Source organism: Jatropha curcas, chromosome 2, assembly GCF_041381405.1.
Source record: "Jatropha curcas cultivar XTBG-Jc1 chromosome 2, XTBG_Jcur_1.0, whole genome shotgun sequence".
NCBI classification, from domain to species: Eukaryota; Viridiplantae; Streptophyta; class Magnoliopsida; order Malpighiales; family Euphorbiaceae; genus Jatropha; species Jatropha curcas.
Window position 1 is genome coordinate 33,685,739 of NC_143152.1, and position 18,012 is coordinate 33,703,750.

The 18,012-nt window shown below is 37.5% G+C and overlaps 4 protein-coding genes across 10 annotated transcripts; all 4 read right to left on the minus strand.

The window, feature by feature from the left end:
• Nucleotides 1–114: 114 nt before the first annotated feature.
• On the minus strand, nt 115–3,290 carry LOC105647288 (E3 ubiquitin-protein ligase At3g02290). Of its 4 annotated transcripts, none has more exons than XM_012233308.4 (5): nt 2,970–3,290; nt 2,353–2,406; nt 1,206–1,638; nt 979–1,088; nt 115–471 (listed from the first exon to the last, which is right to left on the minus strand). In XM_012233308.4, the coding sequence occupies exons 3-5, from the start codon at nt 1,627–1,629 to the stop codon at nt 445–447; spliced, it is 561 nt and encodes a 186-aa protein (XP_012088698.1). In that variant the 5' UTR covers nt 1,630–1,638; nt 2,353–2,406; nt 2,970–3,290; the 3' UTR covers nt 115–444. The 4 variants fall into 4 exon arrangements, with proteins under 4 accessions (XP_012088698.1, XP_012088696.1, XP_037494271.1 ...); XM_012233306.4 differs by having other exon boundaries at nt 2,150–2,406; nt 2,970–3,283; XM_037638343.2 differs by lacking the exon at nt 2,970–3,290 and adding an exon at nt 2,798–2,957.
• A 275-nt stretch (nt 3,291–3,565) lies between these two features.
• LOC105647287 (uncharacterized protein At4g14100) lies at nt 3,566–4,558 on the minus strand. Its single transcript, XM_012233305.4, has 2 exons — nt 3,905–4,558; nt 3,566–3,823 (listed from the first exon to the last, which is right to left on the minus strand). The coding sequence occupies exons 1-2, from the start codon at nt 4,359–4,361 to the stop codon at nt 3,711–3,713; spliced, it is 570 nt and encodes a 189-aa protein (XP_012088695.1). The 5' UTR covers nt 4,362–4,558; the 3' UTR covers nt 3,566–3,710.
• A 313-nt stretch (nt 4,559–4,871) lies between these two features.
• On the minus strand, nt 4,872–11,077 carry NEF1 (no exine formation 1). Its single transcript, XM_012233303.4, has 4 exons — nt 9,685–11,077; nt 7,162–7,733; nt 6,849–7,068; nt 4,872–6,462 (listed from the first exon to the last, which is right to left on the minus strand). The coding sequence occupies exons 1-4, from the start codon at nt 10,912–10,914 to the stop codon at nt 5,113–5,115; spliced, it is 3,372 nt and encodes a 1,123-aa protein (XP_012088693.1). The 5' UTR covers nt 10,915–11,077; the 3' UTR covers nt 4,872–5,112.
• Nucleotides 11,078–14,517: 3,440 nt separating this feature from the next.
• LOC105647282 (indole-3-acetic acid-amido synthetase GH3.17) lies at nt 14,518–17,226 on the minus strand. 4 transcript variants are annotated; one of them, XM_020684771.3, is made up of 5 exons: nt 17,078–17,226; nt 16,510–16,829; nt 16,313–16,414; nt 15,367–16,214; nt 14,518–15,282 (listed from the first exon to the last, which is right to left on the minus strand). In XM_020684771.3, exons 2-5 carry the CDS (start codon nt 16,800–16,802, stop codon nt 14,696–14,698), a joined length of 1,830 nt encoding a protein of 609 aa, XP_020540430.1. In that variant the 5' UTR covers nt 16,803–16,829; nt 17,078–17,226; the 3' UTR covers nt 14,518–14,695. The 4 variants fall into 4 exon arrangements, with proteins under 4 accessions (XP_020540430.1, XP_020540428.1, XP_020540429.1 ...); XM_020684769.3 differs by having other exon boundaries at nt 16,510–16,872; XM_020684770.3 differs by having other exon boundaries at nt 16,510–16,875.
• Nucleotides 17,227–18,012: the final 786 nt, after the last annotated feature.

Genomic DNA, 18,012 nt, shown 5'->3' on the forward strand with positions numbered 1-18,012 from the left:
AGCAATCAACCCAAGTTTGGTTATAAGATGCCGCACAATTTGTCGATGCAACAATCCCAAACTCTATCTTTTGTTGTAAAAGAAATATATTATAACATATCGGGGAAAACCAGAAAAAAGAACCAGAAGCATATATTGCAATTAATATTTTCAGCATGCATCAATAATATGATTGCATGACTAAAACGTTTACAATCAGTTGATATAACTTTACACTGATCTGTTGGATTCTATTAAACAACAAGCATTTTTCCCCAAGTAGTTTTCTATTAAAAAAAAAAAGCACTTACTGAGTTCAACAGAAAATTACAAGGAAATTCGAAAGTAGATATAATGAACAATCACTTTACCTATTCAAGAATGTTAACGAGAACAGAGAGCTTTTATTTACAGACTCTCCAGCCAGCTCATGCTCCATCACTTAGCAATCAGATATATACCAACTTAAGGGCTTTCACAAAACTCCATCTCCTAAAATTTCCAGAAAGTAGTTCCTGTTAGACATACCTCAAAAGTCTGTTGTTGTTATTATTAATATTATTATTATTATTATCATTATTATCATATGAGCTGAGGAATCTCCTTCTATTTTAACTAAGCAACTGCATACAGTGAAAAGAAAAGAATTTCCTATTGCAATAATCATCATTGGCAAGAACACGATATGTGGGTGCTGGGAACAAATCAACACTCAAACTCATACTTGCAGTATATTCTAAACAAAAAATGCATACAGTGATAGAAAGAGGCAATGAGAGAGGAGTCTAAAAAGTCAACAGGGTCAACAAAACATCTTTAGTCTCTTATCTGCTATGTCCCACATAATTAAAGTTTTGAAACAATTAAACAAAACTGGCCATAAGCAGCAATTATGTTTAATTGCGTCTGTACAAACACAAGCCTCACACTGCCATACAGGGTCAGCTCTGGAACAGAATCAGAAAATAAATTTTCTTCTAAAAGAGCAAGCATGCATACCTTGCCACAAATTGGACAATTTTCACTCCTTTCCAACCATTCATAAATACAACCAAGATGAAAATGGTGAGAGCATCTTGTCGTTATTTTAGGATTATCTGGAGTATAATCTGCAAGGAATTCATTGTTCAAAAACCATTCAAAGCATACTAGTGCAAGAACAAATAATATTTTTATTACATGCAAGTCACCACCAGAATTCAATACATGCAGACACATTAAATTACCATCAAGACATGTAGGGCAGACATCTTCATCTTCAGAAGGCTGTTGCACATAAGATAGTCCATATTTGAGTTCTGTTTCCAAAGCTTTCTCTGAGGATTCTGACTGATTCATTTTAAAGTCATCCTCAGAATCAACCCCGCTCCATTTCTTCCCCAAACCAGATGATTCCAGACCAGAATTACTCATATTTCTTCTTAATGGTTGTGATTCTTCTTGGAAGTGAGTCATCGACTTCCTAGATACCAAACCATCACGCTGCAAACGGGTATATCTCTGATCAGCATCATAAGGAACTGGCCTGGACAATGAGACATAAGTATCACTTATGGAACCATCTGGCAATCCAGGGCCAACAGCCGTTGATGTCAAGGAGGTACCTCCCTGAGTTGGAGATATTGGCCGGCCTTGAAGTCTATGAAACATTGCACCATACTGCATACATATGAAGGGTATAATTTGAGGATGTCACCAAGTTAGAATGAGATAAAAGAGTAGAAAATAATGGCAGTGACTCTCAGCAGATCAAAGAACCTGCTTTGGGAAAAAAAATATTACAGCAATAATTTAGTTGTTATATTCTTAATAAAGAGGTACTAAATAATCCTCTTCAATAATACTTTATTGCATGCTAGCATAAAATCTGGGGCTTTGCTTAATCACAGGATGGTACGACTTGTTTTGAGACCTAAATAGCATATATATATATATATATTGTTCAACTAAAAGATGGTGATAGAAGGGATACTAGCCCACACTTGGCTAGGCAATCTCCTAATACATATATTTTAGCCCGGATAACATGGTTGAGAGGTCCTAAACAAGTAGAAGGAAGTCACACGATTTCCATAAGAACCTAGCTCATGAGATTGAGAGATACACAGGAAGACTAAATACAAAAACAGTCACGAAGAGTGTTTGAGTTACTGAAAATCTCAATGCTCACCCCAATAAGTAACTGGTGGAAAAAGAATCTTAGGCTTATGCAGTGCCTATTCATTGAATTGCCAGTATAAGCATATTCTTCAAATTCATCGCTGCATGGACAGCAGCAGAAGGCACCCATATTTATGCTTTGAAAATATAATAATAAGAACTGATTGTCACCGCCAACGAAGCAACCAAACAGGACTTTATATTCACAATTACTTATAATTCAGGTCAAGTGCATTCCTCCAAATTAGATCCGACTTGAGGCTCAATCTGCAAGAAATCAATGATTTGGAAGCAATGTAAGAACAAGTATCACCAGAACCTATATGCATACAGATTACAGAATGATGAGAAGAAAGGGTAATAAAAAGCCAACTATCCTGCCATGGCAAGAAAAAAGTCATAAATGATATGCATCAGCCAGTAAAAATAAAGAATAGGAAAGCTCTTTCGGTTGGGATAAGAATTTCAACGGCAATGTAACGAACTTAAAACTTGTGTTCTTGCAATGGAATGGCAATGCAATCATTGCAATTGTAATAGCAACAAAATAAACAAATATGTAAGAGGCAATGTAATGAACTAAAAACAAAAACAAACAGTGGTAAGCAAAGCAGCTGCAGAATGAAATGAGAAGACAGTAGAGGAAGTTGAAGCTTACAGTCATGGTAATATCCTAAAAAGCACAAATTATTATTTACAGAAAAATGCAGCAATTGATGCAAAATTGAACTGAAGACGAAAAATCGAAGATTGGATCGGTCGCGAGACGCAAGTCTTCTTAGGGTTTGTGCAGCTGTAAACATGAACAAAAAGTGGAATAGCGAATCTACCTTGGGCGTAGCTTCTAGAGAAGTGAAGAGAATGATCTGCGCTTCTCACTTGCCATAATTGATAATCCAACGCGCCAAAGACTTTCTGCAGTCCATTAAAGAACAGAAAATAAAGGAAAAGAAAATGGGCTTTTGGGAGTATTAATTAATAGTTAATTAAAAAAAATCCCCAGCTTTAAATAATTGGCATATTGACCACTTCCTTTTTACATAATTAAATAATTGGGTTTTTGTTTGTTTCGAAAATCTTTTGGCAGAAATGAAACTAAAATTAAGATGAATTGCTGCTTGTTTTGAATTTAGTTGTCTTGTGGAGAAATGGCAAGTTTTATGTGTGCAATTTGCAAATGGTAAATGGTAAATATATAAATTTTCTAAGGACGTGTTTGGCTGTTTTTCTTTCCCATTCATTTTTTGTTTAAAGAAAAATTGTAATCCATTTTCTATTCATAAATTCACTTTTTGTAATTTACAAATATATTCTATAAATTCATGTTTATATACGATTCATTCTTTTTTTTTTTTCTATTTATCATTTTGTTTTCCATAATCCAAACACGACCTTGGTGTGATGATGGAGTGTAACTGCTTCGCCATACCTAACAATCTTTTATACATTAATCAGAAGTATTAAACTATTAATTCAAAGAGAAACAAAATTATGAACAGAGAGCATTGTGCTTACAGCTTATTAATTAGATAATCGAAGAATTTTTAAAAATATAGTGGTAATCAATTTCATTACATAACTTGATCTTTCGCACTTTTCTTGTCAAAACAGTAGTCGGGGGCTTGCCATTTCGCATCTTCAAGGACAGCTCCCACTTCAAACGTCATCACATGAGCTTCCCTTCCTGCAATTGCAATGGCATATATCATATTATAATAATAAATTAAGAAATTGGCATAATATACAATCAATCAATTGTATGTACCAGTGTAAAACACCCAGTGAACGGGCCTCTTGGTGACAGCATCCTCACAGTACCAAATGAAATCCACCTTCTCCCAAACATTGCAGAGGAATCCATCCACGTGGCGCTGACCCAGATATTTGGCTCCGTCCAGCCAGTTAGGCCGGAGGATCCCAACCTCTAATTGCGCGGAGGAACACTCCTTGTCGGCGTCCAAACTGAAAAAGAAGGAAGTGCCGTTGTTCCATTCGACATCGTACACTAGCTTACCCAGCTGGTGCTGGATGAGGTTCAAGTTTCTTCCGTTGGGCCAATCGTACCAGAGATCGATCTTTTGGAGGATCCCACTGTAATTCATCCACAAAATTGCGTGGAATTGCTGTGGCCATGGCGCTGGACTCGGCTCTCCTTCTGTAGATGAGATTAGGAGCAGCAGCAGCAGAGGGATAGAGATAGGGACAGACATGGGCTTGCCCATTCTCGAAGACGAAGCTAATTGGTCTTGCTCTTGCAACACACAATACTAACGCGTATACCTATCATGTTTTTATTTAATTCATTTAACAATATCTAATCCACCTGCTTCGCCTTCACCCTTGTTTGTACTTGAAAAGATTTTTTTTTTCACACGTAGGAGTATATCATTTATTATTATTTTATTTGATTATTGACGGGTTTTATGGATCTAGATGATACGAGTCTCCGAACAGAATCCTCTTTGTAGACCTATTACATATCACAGAATCCTTTCAAAACTAAGAAATTGGCAGAACATATAACTTACCAAGCAGACTTATTATGATGATCATGAACAATAATTGATTCCAACGGACATTTGTGATAATAATACTAAATAATTTACAACAACATTTCCTACCGACTTTAACCCTAAAAGAATTTCACTCCGATCAAAATGCTCACTCTACCCTTTCCCCATACATGTGGACCACTAGTCATTATTTGTGATGCTTAAAAAAAGATGGGGAAAAAGAACTAACTGCGGCCAGGTTTACTGACAAGCAAGAATTTTCTGACTACACCTTTTTGTTCAATAACTTGCTATTAGACAAAAACCCAAAAAAATAAAAAATAAAAAAAAGTTAGAAAAGGCCATGCAATCTTTACCCATTGAAGTTGAGAACAAGCAGGCAAATCTGAGTCAAGCTGAACCTGAAATTTTAACACCCCACTTGAAAATTGCCAGAACATATTGTACACTTTGTATTCGTCTAAATATACTTCAATCCCGAGATATATTGCTGTCTAGAGATTATAGTCTGGGCTATGGTATAAATAATTCCTAAGATCCCCAATATCTTAATCTTTATCACATCTGATATTATTATGGATGGAAGATTAAGGGGCAGAGTGATCAGCAATGTCGAGTCTGTCTGCTTTGTGTAACTCCACACGAACCTGTTGAACAGGATATGACTGGGGAATGTTAGAATGAGAAGGGCTACATTCTTCACTGCAAAGAACCAGTCAGGACCTCCAATCTCAATGCCCCACCCGGTATTCCCATGCCAGACATCCTCCCATATGCTGTATAGGGCTGTCAACACCAAATAGGTCGATATAGCCACCACAACAGGGAAATACCTCTGTTTGTCCCCAAAACCAGCAACAAAATCAGAGTCCTGGTTCAGAAGCAGCAGAATAGGAGCAAGGAAGAATATTGCCTGGTTTGAACCCCCTGTCAGGTTGACATTCAGGATCAGGCATATTGCAAAGCACATTACTGTGGCAACATTACCAACCGCAGGCATCCAGGCTCCCTCAGCAGCCATTCTCTTGATTGTGAAAGTTGGCACTGCAGAGGCACGGCGTTGCTGCATGAACCTCATTCGTGGAGCAAAACCAGCAGAACTGCTTTGAGTAGATTGGCTGTGTCTCATTCCACCCCTTTCAAGATTCTTTTCGCGCATTAATGAGGCAAGTTCAAACTTTATCTCCAGTGCTATAAGCATAAAGATTGCTGCGTATAAACCAAGAAGAGATGTTCTTGCTCCCTCAACAGCCAGTAGAGTTGTGAGCTTCCTATCTTCTTCTCCAATGTCTGCAACCCCACCATCTTCAAGGATACTTTTGATTCTCACCTGACCTTCCAATAGATATGTCACAGGAAAGAGGGCTACAAGTAGAGCAAACACCCAAGGTAACAGCTTTGTGCTTGAAGCAGATGGAAAATGGGTGAAGACAACAAATACAGAGGTACAAACCATAGTTACAACAATAAGGGCATGCAGAACTGCAGCCTGTAGGAAGTACTCGGCAGATATATATATTCCAAGAGCAACCCCCATAGCAATGGAGTATAATGTTCTCAGCTCCACCATGTACTTTATGGGTATGATGGATGTCACAGCTGCTAAAGTAAGTAGAATTGCCACAATAAGCAGCCAAGATGGCCAGGTAGGTTTTGATGCCATGAACCCATAGATAGAGATGTCATCAGAAGATTGACGAGCTGCTTTGATTATGTCGGAATGATAAGTCCATGCCACTGGGATTGGTGGTTGCATTAGAATGAATAATGCACCAGTTGCCATCACTAGCACTAGGCATCTCTTAGCAGACTGCACAAAGTGGAAAGAATCAAATCAATGCAATCAGTAAGCCAAAAATAATAATTACTGAATCAATTGAAAAACAGAAAATTAAAGAAGGAAGTCTGCCGCCACAAAAGGTGGCGAGGGGAGGAGATGGTTTGATTGGGTTGTTATCAGTACTCAAAATAAAACAGCTAGCGTGGCTAAAAGATACCTTCAATCAGACACCTTTCTATTCATTAATCACTTAAGCCATAACTTGGTTTTTTTTCCTCTAGATAGCAATCAGGATCAAACCAATTTTCCAAAATTATCAAATGTCTTGATAGATTTATTGTTTTATTGTATTAAGAAAGAAATATATGAAACACAGAAAAAAAAAACAAAATATATATGTATGAAGGAAAACAGACCAAGACATGAGAGAAGTGCAGAGCAACTATTGGTACACAAGCCAATCCTGTCAAAACAATACAGAAGCCCAGAAGTAAACCATCAGATGGGGGCCTCCCGTTCCACCATTGGAGAGCTTCAAAAATTGTTTCACGGCAAAACCATACAGAGAGAGCAACCACACTAGCATGCACGTAACCTTGCCATGGTTTCATCTTTGAGGCTGTTCGTGACTTATTCCTACAAAGTTAAACAAGAGAAGATGAAATATACTCAAACCTGGATCAGATGGAGAAGATTAATAGTCTCAATTCAGGGAAAATGTTTACAGACTTGTAAAGAAGCAACGGGGGAGAAACGGCCAGTAATAATATAGCTGAAACCCAAACAACTGATTTAGAAGAAATAAACAGCATGGCCAACTTCGAAGAATATAAGCATGCCAAAATCCAAACTGCCTTGGGTCCAATACGATGATCTGCGGATAACTTTCTCACCAGAGCCAAACCCAGAAAAGTTGTCATAATAACCATATAGCTCGGATACATCACATCATCCTCCAGTCCATAGAAGTATATGCCCGAATAATTAAAAAAACGATTTTCAATATGGCATAAAAGCACTGCGTGGCTGATTAAACCAGCCTCAACTAAAAAGTGAAGCTGTGACGGTAGAAGAGTTAAACCAGGAACAGCCAAGGCTAGCATGACACTCGCAACTATGAGTTTACAAAAGGACTTCAAGGACATGCCTGCTAACCAAATGTTTAGATCCCAGAAATTATGCAGCACAAACCATATGACCATCAAACTTCCAAGTATAGCAAAGGAAAAGTATGACGTCACACTTTTCTTTGTGAAAAAACGAGCCAGATAAAAGCCGGCAACTGAAGGAACTGGGAGGAACTGCAAAACCAAGGATGAGGGAAGTAAGAAGTAGAGAAAATACATAAAGACTCTACATCTACTACAACTGTGACTGTAATTACACATGTATGTCAAAATTTTCAATTACACGCTCTCATTTCAGTGTTCTTTGGTCATTAATAGCTATATGGCTGCATACAAGTATTTGAGGTACAAAAAAATCCTGCAGCAAAACATACAATGTAAAAGGGTATTTTCTTGTGCACTCGCTGAAACTTGCCTTAAATCCTAATCCAGTCACTACTCACTAGTCAGTCACTGACATGTAACTTTTCTCTATTGAGATACAGGTATTCCATTAGGGTATCAATGTGTAACTATTCTAGATCTGAACAATGTTTCACCATTATGTACTGCAAATTGACTATGGTGCAATGACTGCAGTCAGAACTTACCAACTCAATAAGGTTTGAGGAAAGCAGATTTTTATTTTGGCATTCTCCACCAAGCCACCAGCAAATGGTCCTAAAAATGATATAGATCTGAGTTTCTAAAAGGTGGGAAATGCCTGTGACATGAAAAAATTAACCGGCACTAGCTTGAGGAAGAAAATAACACCCACTCCCCTAATCACAACGTGAACCACTACAGCAAGTTTCCTTCAAATTTTTTAATTGAATAGGCTTGCCCAATGGGTGCAATTTTTATATGACAACAAATAAATGTCTGCAGGCCATTTTTCCATTATAAGTCATGAATTTAGCAAGTCAACTCACCAGACTCCCCCATCCTTCAAAGGATAAAAAATTTGGAAAACTTGATACACAATCATAAGCCCACACTGGTAAAGAGCACATTCCATTGCAAATTTTGTTATTGAAAATCTAGCCCCATCTCCTATACTGGGTCCAAAATTTAACAGTCCTTTTTTCCTTTTTCCTTTTTTTTTTTTTTTTTTTTTTTGAGTTTATTTCATTCTTTTTTAGCACCTAAGGTAGAGACTGGAAGTATTTGAACCCCTAAACAGATTGGGGTTCAGGTAGTACAATCATAAATCTGATTCTCCTTGTCTTCACTTAAACTTGCTCATGTTATAACAGTAATGTCAATTACTTTTCAGAGAGAGAGCATCAATTCCCCCACCATTCCTAAGGATGCCAGATATGCAACTGTTATATGATAAATGCCAAATAACAAAGGAACACATCGTTTAGTAACAGAACATCCTTTAATTACAAGAACTACCCTTTTATGTTTGCTAAAGCAGCTTTTCAATTGTTTCTATCCCCATATTTGACATTGACATTTAAATTATTTCTGAAGCTAAACAACTTATGCATGTAGAATCATAATTGAGTGATGCCCTTTATTTCTTTCTTTCTTTTTAAGGAGACACAAACAGGACTGGACAATTTGGGCTGCATATAGTAGGGCTAACCCTCTGCTTAATAACTCTCATCATACTTGTGAAAATTTTCACCATATTGATGGATGGGAGGACTGAAGCCTAAGAGGCTTCCACCCCATTGCTCCCAACTGACCCCACACTGATTGAGAAGAACCACCGGGTTAGGTCTAACTGGCATATGCCCTGACTAAAGGGTTGCTCATTTCGTATCATCTACTTATCATAAGAAATGCAGCACAAATTCCCCATGAAAATCTGAATATATCCTCCCACAGTCCCCATATACAGTATGGAGTGCATCATATATTAGGAAGATTTCTATTATGAAGTAATGAAGTTTTATTATGATTACAGATTCAGAATCCAATCAAAACGTGCAATTAGTATAAGCAATTCAAACAGGCAACACAAATACCCTTGTCAAGGTCTCACAGCTGAAACACAAGCACAAGCAATTAATTTATATAGCTCATGCCCGTAAACAAACAAACAGAAATATATATATATATATATATATATATATATATATATATATATATATTAAACAGGACATGAATAACTATTAAGGATCAAATTGCATACCAAAATGGGAAATCCTACAACAATTGCCCCTGCTGCGCTGACAATTACAGCTAAAGCAGTGAAAGCCACTGAGCTGAAAGCATCAGAAATCATACCAAGAGCATAAGCACCTACTCCAGCAGCCCCTCCAAGCATAGTCAGAGTCACAAGAAGATAATTCAATGGCGGAGCAACCTGAATATACCGCCCAAACGAATGGAATACAACTCTAATCTCCAAACATAACACGACAATAACCAGTGCAACAGCACCATTTACAACTCGTATGCTATGGAGCTGGTCCGAATTCTTCGTAACCCACCAAAGCGCGCCCCTCGTGGACGCATAGAGTTGGAACAAAAAAGGGATGAAAAAGAGAAGAAATAAATCACAAACAGAAGCACCCGAAGAAAATATTACTGAATAGTGAGATGCAATATGAAATAATAGAGGAACAAAGAGCAAGTTTAAAGTATGAAAACAACTCTCGAGAGGGGAGAGGATAAAATTATCATCGGGAATCTCTCCCCCATGATATTTCGCTTCCTGTTTGGATTTAAAGGAAGAAACACGAGGAATTGCAAAAAGCCAATAGAAAATGCAATTGAAGACCATGAGATAATAAGAAGCGTTAATCATCCCAACTGCGGATACAGTGGCCCAGGTGAAGAGGGAAGAAGCCGTGAATGGGACGCAGGCGAACAAGAGGCGCTCTAGAGCAAGGACAATGGTAGGGTTCTCCAGCTGGATCCACTTGAACTGAAGGGAGGCCCATACCCCGATTAAGAAATTAGCGTAGGCGCAAAGGAAAGAGGCGAGAAGGCCCAGAGGGACCGAATAGAAGGTGGTGATGAGAGACGAGCTGAAGAAGAAGGCGATCTGAGCGGCGATAAGAGAGAACCACACTCCGAAGAATGCACCGGATTTGATGCTTAAGGAATCAAGGATGTAAGCGACCATAAGGCCAAGAGTTAGGATAGCCACCACGGGGGCGCCCCCGAGGTCGAGGAGGAAGGCAGCACAGGGGACCAGAGCGATGGCGATTCTGGTGTTGTGCGCAAAGGAAGATGGCAAGAACCGAGATCTAGAAGGAGTGGAGGAGGAAGGAGACGAATGGAAGTGGCTGCTAGGGCTAGGGTTTCGGTCAGGAGAGTAAGAGCGGCCATTATTGAAGGCGGAGAAAGAAGGGGCACTTACGGAGGATGCTATATATGGTCGGAAAGGCCGCGCTTGGAGCTCCGGCGGTATCATTTTCGCCGGATTAGATTCGAAAATAAACAGAGTAACTGAAAGTTACTGTGGTCTGATCGCAGGGAGAGAGAGTGTGACCAAGAGAGGGAGAAGATCTCAGAAATGAGAAATCGCGGATGTTTTGTTCATCTGTGGGTTCTGGAAACGATGACGTGCTTGGAGGAATGGGGACCGTTGGATCATTGATTGGGTAGGTCCCTTACAAAAACTATGTTTAACATAAATTGAAAAAATTATTATTTTGTCCTGAGATTTGACCATATTATTTAAATAGTCCTTACTATTTAGTCAAATCTAGCACGGTCCTTAAAGTTTAGTTCCGTCGGCCTTAATCATCCTATCATCCGATTTCTGTGTTTTTACCACTAAATCACAGGAAAAATGCTTACCATTACCCTATAACACAACTTTACGATTAATGACATGATCATTAGTTAGTTAAAAAATTAATCGAGACAAATCGATTCAAATCCCGATTTCAATTCTTCCTTACTTGATTATTAATTTTCTTGTACAACTACTATGTTGCTACCACTTTCTCTATTGCTACTGCTAAGTGTCCTGATCAATTTATCATTATTGTAGGCTTCAAAATCCATCTTCTCCTCTTCCATTATTGTAGGTCTCATTGGTTTAGAGATCTTCAATTTTGGCATGCTCATGACATGCTATAATGGTATCATATTCTCAAAAGTTGATAGAGAATGAGGAGGAGAAAGGATATTGATTAAGGAAGTAGTAGCGACGGGGTCTGATGCGGCAACAACGGACAAAACATGATCTCCAACCTCGCTTTAGGCATAATCACTAAGGGAAACTCTAACTCCAATGTTTTTTAAAGCGACATCATGGTTGGTGTGTGGGACGGTGAAGGTGTCGTGGGTGGAGACGATTTCTTCACAAATCTTTTGTGCTCTTTACAATAAAACACTGACTTCTTCATACTCAATTTTATATTGCATACACCCGTATCTCAATATTTATTCTATCTTTTATTTCTATATATAATTGAAATTGGAACCTTAGTACTAATTATGCTTTCGTGAATAATTTCATCTTTATTACTAATGATTCTTTTTTTAAATATGAAATTCAAGATTTTGATTACTTAATTTCAAACCCATTGTTAATAATCACCGATTCCTCAAAGCATCGCAAACTTTTTTTTTCTAATGGAGTTATGATATGGCAAGAGAGTGTACTGAATGTTGGAAGTATCACATCGCTTGAGAATGGTCGACTGAATTGTCTTTTGGAATTAAAGTCAATTTTCGTCAATTTTTAAATTTCATAAACATGCTGGATATTTGACTAAATATTAGGGATCACTTAAATAATTTGGTCATACTTTAAAAACGAAATAATAATTTTTTCACATAAATTTAGTGACTCGACTTTTAAAGTTTTTATACTTTGGTGCATTTTGAAGCCCAAAAAACATTATCAATTTGGTGCATAAATTTTTTTAAAAAAAATTAGTGTCCCATGCCTAGGGTATTTGAACCTACTTAGTAGGTTCGGAGAGTGAATAAACGAATTTGAATCGGGTTCAGGTAGTATTTTTGCGACCTGTGTTAGATTTGTATCGAATTGAAATTTAAAGACTTAAGCACTACCTATTACCATTTTAATTAATATTCTAAAACTATTTAAAATAATTATTTTTCTCAAAAAAAAAATATACTACACCTTTTTAATTATAATTATAACATATAATTGCATCTAATATTTATATTATATTTTATTAAGTCTAAATAACAATTTTATAATTTTTACTTACTTTTATCTTAAAAAAAATCATAATTTTAATACTAAATGGGTAATTATAATTGGATCCGGATGAATTGAGATACTAAAACTGAATTTTTCAACGCTTCAGGACAAATTTGAATTCAAGCAATGCACTTTAAGCGATAAGTTTGAATTCGAGTAATGCATCCAACCCGCTGGAAAGCAGAATGTGTTATTGCGGGGTTGACTTGGCATTCGACATGGCAATAGAGTAAGCCACATTAGTATTCCAACTCAGCCTATTTCCATGAACTCCCAAATAGTCAGCCCAAATAGCTGGTTGAAAAGCCCACGTCATTGAGTTGGTTAAGAACTCAAGATACAGGCCCAACGGAAAGACGATTTTTGCAATTGGAAACCCACTTCAAACTCTGGCTATTGGAGTTAGACGTCGGATATATATCTGTAATAGAAATTGATGGAAAGGAGAGTAACATCGTCGTAGGCAAGGCAATGGGAAAATAATGCAGGGCAAGGGAGTGATGGTACCATGACATATTGACATATATCCATACAAAAAGAAGGGCCTATATATGCTCCCAAGTAATTTGTTCTCATTGTCTAAATAACGTCAATCCTGCATTTGACTGCTGGGTTTTGAAGGGCAAGAAATGACCCACCTTCTAAGTCCTTTCACTTTCCACTCAATACAACAACAACCCACAAGAACGTCACCCTATCCCTAGCTCTTAACTCTATACATGCAGTTTTGTACTATTGGAGTTAAATTTTAAACAAGACAGCTGCAGAGACCATGTTCTTTTCTCCAAAACGTCCCCAACATCACTCCAACACACGTGTGCCTGGTGCCAGGTGCCTGGGTCTTAACTCTTAACTAACTGCCAAACTGCTCTTCCACTTTCAACATTGATTCAAACTACTCTTCCACTTTCCCTTTCCAATTATGTCTACAAGAAAAATGAAAAACCATATGGTAATTGGTTAACATTCAATATATATATATATATATATATATATATATATATATATTTCAATTTCAATAGTGTGTGTATGAGTATGAGTAATGAGAAGAGCTTCCCTGATGTATAGATGGGATGGTGGTGGTTAAGGCCACATGTTCCCCATAAATGCGAGAGACAAAGGAGAAGGGCCTGCCTAGATACAAATTTCTCTCTATTGTTTGTACAGTTTTATTTGTCTCCTCGGGTAGCTTTCAGTGCCCCATTGTATGTCCATGGTTTATGCATCTCTGCCTAACTTTCCAGTACTCGTGGCCGCATGTTGGCCTTTGCCTGCATGGCTATAACAAGCCCTGCACCTTTTAAGTTTAATTTAACATGTGTGTGGACATTAATTTGCTTTTTCTTTCCATTTCTGAACTGCTCTAATTTTTTGATCGGTAATATGTTCCATTCATGACAACCGAAGTTTGGCCAAGTAAGGTCCCTGTTTTAACGATGTGACTGCCATAATACAACAGCTCAGTTCGCCCCATGCTTACTACCTACACGGCAATGGCAAACCTTGGGATGGGTTTCGGTTCTATTTCCATACATTCATCCTTGTAGCTAATTGATTAATTTTAAGTTGTATATAATAGTATTAAGCAAAATGATTTCTTACAGGCGGCTATTGTTAGCTAGATAACGATAATAATGTTGGAAAGTGACAGTGCAATGAATCTTTGAAAACTGAAAGCAAATCTGAATTTAATGACTTTCTTTTTCTTTTTTTTTTTTTCAGGTTAATCAGTAATAACAATTCCTATTTAACTCAGCAATGTTATATCACTTTCTTCATGTCGTGGGTGTCGGCATGTTTTTATTTGATTTACAAACACTAATCCAAGCATTATTGGAATTTTATAACATTGAAAACTATTTCTCATCAGATTCACAAGTAGAGACTAGAGACTAATAGTTCAGTAAAGATTAAGAGGATAAAAGAAATGACTAGACTAGACTACAAATTTAAATCCATTGTTAATAAAATAATGCAGATAGGAAGATTTTGCTTCAAAGCGATGGATTTAGTGAGTTTCCATTCTAAACGGCTCCCAGGAAGGAGTTTTGTTGCTGAAAAATTTTGCAACAACTCTTGAATCCAAAATCTTTAAGGCTGCCTCAGATTTGATGCACCTTGGAGTCTTGTATTGGTTAACTGAGGATCCTTGGGAGAGACAGAAATCCATGAGGGCATCAAATGTTCCATGTTTTACTACCCTTATCTCCAACGGTCCAATTGAATTGTCCTTGTTCCTGCACCTCCTGTAAACAGAATCCAGAGATTCTTCCACTGTCGAGCAGCATTGCTCCATTGTTATTCGATCAAGCTCTGCTGGGTCATTATTTCCTCTTGTTTTAAGTTCCCAGAATAGCACGTAGTGACCTGGGATTGAGCAAGTGTCAGCAAAGCTAGTGTACTCAGTCAGAAGGAAACCAAGCGGGGCCAGAAGAAGCTTTGCTTTTGTTACTGCCTTTAAGAGGTCTTCTTCATTGGTTTTATCTGTATCAATGCTTAGCACCACGTTTCTCCGGTGAACAAACCGGAACTGAGGGGCATTGTTATAGAAACCCGTCACCATTAGAATGTCTCCTACTCTGTATCTGTAGAGCCCTGAAAACAAAATAAAAACAAATTACTTTTAAGTGCGCTGAGGTATAATTACAAGATCGACAGATGCTGCTGGTCAAAATTAACCTGTAAAAGTTGTGACAACAAGTTCGTAGTAGTGACCAAGTTTCACATCCACAAGATCAACAGTCTCCATTTTCTTGTCTATGGAATTCTTCTGATCGGAAACTCCATTGCCGTGGAAATCTTGTTCTTGAACTTCCCCACAGTCTCTCTCAACAGGTAAGAATTCGAAATAGGCCATATTAGGGAGAAGGGTGTAAGAGACATCATAAGGTGAGCATAGTGGCTTGAAGTTAATTCCGAAGTAACATTCAGAAGAAGCATACATTGTTGAAACTAAAGGGAGCCCACCGCTGTAGAATTCAAGGGTTGGGATATATTGGGCCATAGAACCTGTAACAATGACTTCAATGTACTTTGTTCTAGGCCAAAGCTTTTTAATTATCCCTTCCCATGATATACTACTACATTCAATCTCAATCAAATCAGCCAATTCTGAGTTGCCTTCCTTCAAGATTGATGACACAACGTTTCTGCATCTGTGCTCATCAATCCAATCACTGATGCAACCTGTTCTTATATTAGAGCATAATTCTTTCCAGTAGTCCTCCAGGAATTTGATGGCGCGCAGGAAAGCAGATGCGAAAATTGCACCAACCCTTAAAACCTCATCGCGCTGTACTAAACCGCATAGCAATTGGCAGTACATACTCTGCTTGCTATCAGGACACAAGATTGTCTCATCAGGACTTGTATAAACATTATACCTGTTGAAAGGCCGGTTTCTGAAGTTGCTGCTCTTGTAATAGCTTGTTAGGACTGGTCTAGCCATCAAGCCAGAAGGAGTGCTAATTTCAGGTTTGATAAACAGAAGGTACATTCCTTTTCCCTGGTCCAACCCATCTATATATCTGAAATTAATTATTATTTCTTTCACTGTTACATTAATGGTATGACCAATAGTAAAACTAAAATGCAAAGAGAATGAAATTGGAGAGAATTATCTCACTTGTTCATTACAGGCACAAGGAGGTTGTAGAAGAACGTCTTCCTGTCCAAATCTTCAGCAGTTGAGGGCATCATTTTCGGTTGTCCTCCTGAAGTCCCCGAGCTGTACAGAAATAATAACAATGAACTTTGCAAAGAAAATTAATTGAGAAGGAAAAATATTTGATTGAAAAACAAATAAAAAGGAAAAGGTTATGCCTTGTGAGGAGCTCAGTGATGGGCTGAGCTGAAATGATAGTGGCAGGCTCTCCATTGGCAATTCGCTGGATGTAAGGCCTGAAATCTTCATAATTGACTACAGGTACTTTGTTCTTGAAGTTATCCTTGTCAGAAAGGCCATTGAGGAAGGGCTTAAGATATTCTGTGCGAGAATTTTTGGTCAGTATCTCCTCTAACACCTGCTGTTGTATTTGACATGCATTTGTTGTGAGGTCCTCCAAATGCTTCAAGCCAGCTTCATTGTCATTGGGGTCATAGCTTGGCAACATCATCTTTGCACAATTCAGATTGAACTTGAACTTGAAATGTATGGTTTAGTTGTTACTATCAGAGAGCTTTTGGCTGCTTAAAAACATGTCATATGTGTATATATATATATATATATATGAGCCTTCAAAATTTAATAAGAATTAAAAACTAAAGTTGTTGGTAGTTTAGACTGTCTTCCTACTCAATTCAATAATAATAAAAGCAGCATTATATATAGAGATAGAGAGAGAGATAGAGGGAGAGAGATTAGCAGCAAAGCAAAAGTAACAGAACTTACTAGCAGATGCTCTTGCTCTCACAGTTAAAAAAAGGGGGGTAAGCCTCAATCAAATTGGAATATGGTTTCTGGGTTTGCTGCTGCTAAGAAGGGAAATGATTAAATAACAGATTCTGGAAGGGATTTTGTGAAATGATGTATACTCAAAATTCTCACTAATATATATATATATATATATATATATATACACACACATATTTATATATAAGAGAGAGAAGGTAATGTGAAGGAAGTAGAGGCTATGGAGGTCCTACACACGTGGCCTTGTCTGGCAAGCTGTGATCAGATGCAGCTCTCATTAGTCAAAAGGACCTGCAAGCTACAAGTACTTATTAAGAACATAAGGAGACATTTTCTTTACAAAATCTTCAAACTTTTCCTAATTAAATTAATAAAAAATACTCATATTACACCCTCCAAATAGAGCGCCGCATCAACATTCAGCAATTCTTCTCGATTCTCCTTTATATATATATATATATATAAGGATTTTCTTTTTTCGATCGGTCTATTTCAGAATTTTATAAGCATAAACTTGTATTGTGGAATTTCAAACCCAATCACTACCTAAAGATAAGCCTCGGTCAGAAATTAATTAAGTAATCAATCATAAATGCCATTAATGTTGCTTATAGTCTCCCTCTTACTATAATAACATCCATAAATTAAGATTAGCCAGATGTGATGAGAAAAAATAAAATGAATAATAGAATTACTCCATATATGTTTTGCTTGGTGTTAGTAAGGTCTTAGGTGGCACTGCACATGAAGATGTGCATGAAAAAACAGTAGGTTTACACGTCCCATGGCCTTATTAGGCCTTTGCTTCACCTATTTTTGGCTAAAAAGAAGTCTGTTTGGCTACAAGAAATTGTCTGCAATCAGATAGAACAAGTTTCCACCAGCTTGCATGTTTCTCAGACCGACATACTTTT